Below are 6,679 nucleotides of genomic sequence, written 5' to 3' on the forward strand. Positions count from 1 at the left end.
TCTCCTCATCACTAGCCCCGACACCCTCCGGCATACGACGTGTCCTCACCATGATCAACCTCTGAAATATAACATATGATAAATTAGAATCCACTCAAGCATACTCACACTCGACAATCCATCCCTCCTTGATTCTTGGTATTCCAAAGATTCTTATTTGGACCGTGCACCGCCCCGGTGCTCTCAGCAGTACGGGCCCGATACTACTGTCCACACTGTCTCAGTACACACCCCAAATCTTCCTCTTTGGATCCCAAATCCCAAGTACTCTATCATGTGTAGACCACTCTCTATTAGATCTCTCATAAGCCCCTCGCTGTTACCTACTCACTCTCAGGCATCTCATAGCAACTCACCTCTCCCTAGGCTAAGGCATCAGAAAATGAGACCACTCTAGTCCTAATAGCAATACCTAGCCTACTCTAGCATGCAGATACATCATATCAATATCAATATTACATAATATAAAGGTATTTTGGGAATTTACCATTCGGGCGCTGACTGATCGTACACACGTTTCTTCCTTGAATTTGTTTCTTTTTCAAGAAAATCTTTTACTCTTAGAAAAGTTAAGTTTTCTTTTGAAAATATCTTTCCAAATCCTCAGTTTGAGTTCAAATACTCCCGAAGGTGTACCCGAATCCCTCAAACCAAGGCTCTGATACCAAATTGTAACACCGTGAATTTCAAAACAAATTTTTCAAATTTTCGTAAAACATAATTCAATTAATATTCATAAAACAACCATATTAATTATCCAAATCAAGTCAATACAAAATCCCAAGATCACAAATGTATAAACTCCGTGTGTGTGTACGGATCAAGCCGGCGCCTTCCCGCGGTCGTCACTAGTACCTGAAACAATAACATCAAACAATGTAAGCACAAAGCTTAGTGAGTTCCCCAAAATACCATATATAACACATATTAGCCACTCGAGGCTATAACTCTGTGGGTCCGTGCACCCAAACTCTGTGAACCCTCAGGTTCTAACTCTGATAAACATGCACCACATAAATCACATAGAAATAATGCAGTACAACACATAACATACATAGGATACAAATACTCTATCACATAACTCTGGTTACCTACTAAAGGTAAAGTATAGTGAGAAGACTCACCTCGCGTATCTCGGTATCTCACGAATCCTGGAAATCCCTCGTACTCGATCCTCCGAGCTCTAATCCTCCTATAACATCATATATCTCTGATTAACACTTTATATCTCTAAGGTTGACTATCCCTAAGAAGTCAGCACAGGTCAACTCCGGTCAACGGTCAATGGTCAACTTTGACCGGACTCGGCTAGTGCGCTATGGCTACTCAGCGAGTCTAGACGTTTTCACCAACTCTCTAGAATTCCCTTCCTACACGTCGAGTAATCACCCTGACTCACTGAGTCAACCTATGACTCGACTGGACCACTCACTGAGCGAACTCAAGGCAATCTTCAAACTACTCGCCGAGTCTGTTCATCGGACTCGGCGAGTCCATGCCATGCAACCACTCCAACTTGCTTCTAAGGTCAGATCTGCTTCCACAATTTATAGATCTGGCCATCCTAGACTGATTCACCACGTAAAGCCCCTAGCTTGGTGTCCATAACACACCCCATGGCTCATAAATAGCATTTTGACCTAAAGCATAAGGATTCCAATCCAAAACCTCCATTGATTCCCAAAAAGCTTGGGCAAAGGGACACTCTGGACCTCCAAGGGTCCAGATCTATGTTTTAAATCACTTCAGGGACCAAGGGAGCACTAGATCTAGCCACAAGAGGGTTCAACAAACCCTAAATCAAAATAAACATCATCATGGAAAAGGATAGCTCGAAATTATTACCACAATAGTGATTCTCTGGACTCCAAACTCTCAGAAAATGGCTCCACTTGCTTTCCCTTAGCTGGTTCTCCCTTTCCTTGCAAAAATGACACCTCCAAGATCAATAATGGCCTCCTACTTTGCTCCAAACGCTCACACTCGATTAGAGTTTCACTCAAGGGACTGGTGAGCACAAATGACGACCATAAGGCTCTTTAAATAGGTCCCAAACCCGAGAAATTAGGGTTTCATTACACAGCGCGGACTCGCCGAGTCCAGGCGCGATCCCGCTACCAGATCCGCGATCCTACTCGGCGAGTCTAAGCTCCAACTCGCCGAGTCCCCTCTCAGAACACCAAAATCATAAACATAAAAGATACCTGGAAATCCAGCTGTTACACACACACACACACACACACACACACACACATATATATATATATATATATATATATATATATATATATATATATATATATATATATATATATATATATAGGCTTAGGTTATTATATTCAAAATAATTATTATGTTATTATATGCATAAATGTGGGCTAATCAAATTTACTTATTTTAAGAAAGTGATTAATATATATTATTGAAATAAATATAATTGTAAAATATCATCTTAATTAATTACAAGGGTAATTTAGTCAATTAATATAGATTTAATAAAGGAAAATTGCATTTTGTTTAAGGGATCATAGATTATATTAATTTTAAAAATCCAATTTTATGAATTGTAATTCTTTTAATTCGGACATTCTTAAAGAATATGTTTATGAGTATATTCAAAAAATAAAAATATTCTCAAACCATAAATAATAAAAGTATTCTTAAACGTAATTCTTGATCATGAATTTAAAAACTTCTTGTAGAATAACAAATTCTTGAACAGTCAATTGTAGAATAAAAACAAAAAATATATTATTTCTTATAGAATTCAGGTAACAATTATTAATAATTACATTTATTGTTAAAGAATAAAACAAAAAAACTTTCAAAAAGGGAAAGAAAACATCAAAATCTAACAACGACTAATGCATTCTAAAAGAATAATGTCGTCCGTTTCAATTTTGTGGTCCGTTCTTCAAACATCAAATTATGTGATTCCAACAGAATTGGGCTTCCGTTTTGCATTCCAACAGAATTGGAATTCGTGATTCTATTCCAATAGAATTGGAATCTCACAAATATTAACCATTGAATCATCTACAAAAACAAACTTAATACCTTATCAGAATTCAACATTGTCAAAATTCTGCACTGTCCACATAAATGAAGTGTTAAATCAGAAAGAATGAATACCTTCGAATCTGCTGTGGATTGACCAGCACGAGAAGAAAGAATGATACCAAAAATGAAACCATATAGGGCAAGAGTTGCAGCAAAAATGAGGATGAGGATCATCCCAACAAATAGTTTTGGTTGTGCATTGGCTCTGAAGAAACGAATTCAAGTTACCAAGATTTCAAGAAACTAGATATGAATGATGGGTTGTAGTCTTGTTTTATGTCATTATTGAACAATGAATTAGTAAATAGTCACATGTTAAAACTAAAATTAGAATTTAATACAAAAATGTACATACATAAATTTATAATAGTACCATAACATTCTAATGAATATATGAATAATCAAACGTTAATATATATATATATATATATATATATATTAAAATTACTTCAACAATACACATATAGAACATTCATTATAGAATAATAACATAAACATATTGTTTTTACGTTCTCACACTATTTCCTATTTTTACTTGAACTTATATATATATATATATATATATATATATATATATATATATATATATATATATATATATATATATATATATATATATATATGCTTAGGTTATTCTATTCAAAATAATTACTGTGTTATTATATGCATAAATGTGAGCCAATCAAATTTACTTATTTTAAGAAAGTGATTATTATATATTATTGAATTAAATATAATTGAAAAATATCATCTTATCTAATTACAAGAGTAATTTAGTCAATTAATATAGATTTAATAAAGGAAAATTGCATTTTTAAGGGATCATAGATTCTATTAATTTTTGAAATCCGATTTATAAATTATAATTCTTTTAATTCGGACATTCTGACAGAATATGTTTATGAGTATATTCAAAAAATAAAAATATTCTCAAACCATAAATAATAAAAATATTTTTGAACCTAATTCTTGATCATGAATTTAAAAACTTCTTGTAGAATAATGAATTCTTGAACAATCAATTGTAGAATAAAAACAAAAAATACATTATTTCTTATAGAATTCGGGTAACAATTGTTAAGAATTACATTTATTGTTTAAGAGTAAAATAAAAAAAAAAACTTTCAAAACAGGAAAGAAAACATCAAAATCTAACAACGACTAATACATTTTAAAAGAATAATGTGGTTCGTTTCAATTTTGTGGTCCGTTCTTCAAACATCAAATTTTGTGATTCCAACAGAATTGGGCTCTATTTTGCATTCCAAGAAAATTGGAATTCGTGATTCTATTCCGATAGAATTGGAATCTCACAAATATCAACCATGGAATCATCTACAAAAACAAAATTGATACCTTTTCAGAATTCAACCTTGTCAAGATCCTACACTGTCCACATAAATGAAGTGTTAAATCGGAAAGAATGAATACCTTCTAATCTGCTCTGGATTAACCAGCACGAGAAGAAAGAATGATGCCAACAATGAAACCATATAGGGCAAGAGTTTCAGCAAAAATATGGATGAGGATCATCCCAACAAATAGTTTTGGTTGTTGTGCATTGGCTCTGAAGAAACAAATTCAAGTTACCAAGATTTCAAGAAACTAGAGATGAATGAAGGGTTGTAGTCTTGTTGCAACTGCAATGTATGAAAACAAGAACTTGAACAAAAATCAAAATCTTGGAACGTCAACTGTATGTATGGTAAAGCTTTAAACTTATGAGAAATTGAATTAATTTTAATGGATTCATGATAAAACGTTCATGTTATCTTACAAATTGTCATGTGGATACTAATCTGAAATGTGGAAAATATAAGTTTGAAGTAATTAAAATAAAACAATAACAAAGAAGTATAGAATGAGATATTGAAGGAAATTACCTAACACCAACATCACCGACGATTCCGATAGCCATACCAGCAGAAAGACCAGCAAGGCCACAAGCAAGACCAGAGGAAAGATGAGCATATCTATCGAAAAGGTAATAGGATTTAGCCTTAGGGTTAATTCCAGCACTGATAATCACAAAGATAATCAAACCATAAATACCCAACACTCCAGCCATAACAATAGCCTGCCCAGAAGACAAGCTGAGAGAAATTTCATCATTTGCCTATTGCTGCCACATTGCAGGAGTTAGCACGAAAAGCCTACTTATAGCCTCCCTTGCTAGCCGCAATATGTAAATAAACAAAATCAGAGTCGCTGATTTGTAACCTCATTTTACATTGTGCAGGGGTTCTTAGGTAGGGCAGTTTGTGGTCGAAATGGGTGTAGCCGAGATCGACATGGTGCAGGGGCTTCATAGGCTTGCTTTTTCATCAAGATAAGAGGGTCGGTGAGGCTTGATCGGAGGCAGTAGCAAGTCGGCACTCGACACTCGGCAGACGGAGATGAGGAAGATGACCGGAGACGGTGAAGACGACCAGACACGGTGATTCGGTGAAGACGGACAGGCAATCGAGTATCAACGGACGATGAATGTCACGAAGCTGATGAGTGATGTGTTGATGTTGAGAAATCGGGATTTTGATCTTGATTCTGGGTAGAAGTCAATTGGAAAAAATTGAAACCCTAAAATTATCATCTATAAATATATGAGATTGATATCAAATTACCATAATTATAGGATATTATTTGTGGAAACTAATTATCAATTTACCTATTTACCCTTATTTATTAATTTAATTATCTATTTTTATTTTAAGTTTTGATTGGGCCATCTTTATGAATACAATAACACAATAATTACTTTAAATACATGAACCTAGCTCTCTCTCTCTCTCTATATATATATATATATATATATATATATATATATATATATACTAATTTTTAATTTATAAATCAAACAAATCTTAACTAGCTAAATTGCAATAGGTAGTGTACCAAATCAACCAATAGAATAGTTCAGGTAAGAAAGATGTTGAGCATAAGGGGAATAGAATGATTAGATGCTAAAATCTCTACTAAAGTTAACTAATTTAAATAAGACAAAATTGCAAAAATGGTCCTTGTGGTATGCATTTTTTTAGGTTTTAGTCCAAAGCTCGACTTTTTTGGATTGGTGGTCCTTTTTCACTAGTTTACATGCAGTTTTGGTACCTATCCAAACTAAAAAAACTATTATACCCTTAATGAATTTACTTTTCATTTTTCTTTCACTATTTAAAATTATTATTATTATTAAATATAAAACCGATCCCACCTCTCTCTCTCTCTCTCTCTCTCTCTCTCGACAATTCACTTTACAATGGAGGCATCCTAAAAAAATGCTACAACAATGGAAGCTGCAACAATCTTGTTACCAAATCTCACTCATTCAAATCCCCCAAATCCCCCAAATCCCCCAAATCGCTCCATACATCTCACACCCAAATATTTCATTTATGGTTCTTAATTGAATCTCCAATTCATAGCATCCGGTTCTAAACTTTTTTTGCTCATCATCTTCCCCATACACACCTACAAATAAAGAAAACCCAAAACTGGAAACTCGAGATTTGCTCATCGTGTTCTTGAGTTGAATCTATATATTCTAAATAGTTGTTTCAATCCCAAATACTTCTTTCTGGAACAGTTTTTGGGTGTATTTTGGGTATATGTCCTCGATAGG

The 6,679-nt window shown here is 33.8% G+C and overlaps 1 protein-coding gene across 2 annotated transcripts; it reads right to left on the reverse strand.

Moving 5' to 3' along the window:
* Positions 1-3,221: 3,221 nt before the first annotated feature.
* Positions 3,222-5,128, reverse strand: LOC145033868 (V-type proton ATPase 16 kDa proteolipid subunit-like). 2 transcript variants are annotated; one of them, XR_013677755.1, is made up of 2 exons: positions 4,944-5,062; positions 3,222-3,265 (listed from the first exon to the last, which is right to left on the reverse strand). XR_013677755.1 is itself a non-coding variant. In XM_078982363.1 (2 exons), exons 1-2 carry the CDS (start codon positions 5,126-5,128, stop codon positions 4,510-4,512), a joined length of 303 nt encoding a protein of 100 aa, XP_078838489.1. The 2 variants fall into 2 exon arrangements, 1 of the variants encoding a protein (XP_078838489.1); XM_078982363.1 differs by lacking the exon at positions 3,222-3,265 and adding an exon at positions 4,510-4,627 and having other exon boundaries at positions 4,944-5,128.
* Between the last annotated feature and the right edge of the window lie 1,551 nt (positions 5,129-6,679).

Source organism: Lactuca saligna, chromosome 3 (genome assembly GCF_052625555.1).
Source record: "Lactuca saligna cultivar CGN05327 chromosome 3, ASM5262555v1, whole genome shotgun sequence".
In the NCBI taxonomy this organism is placed as follows: domain Eukaryota; kingdom Viridiplantae; phylum Streptophyta; class Magnoliopsida; order Asterales; family Asteraceae; genus Lactuca; species Lactuca saligna.

Bases quoted from the DNA above. Each gene is read 5' to 3' on its own strand.
- LOC145033868 (XM_078982363.1), bottom strand. From the start codon at position 5,128: ATGGCTGGAGTGTTGGGTATTTATGGTTTGATTATCTTTGTGATTATC. The intron at 4,628-4,943 runs GTAATTTCCTTC...TTGTTTCTTCAG, and splicing joins GTCGGTGATGTTGGTGTTAG to AGCCAATGCACAACAACCAA.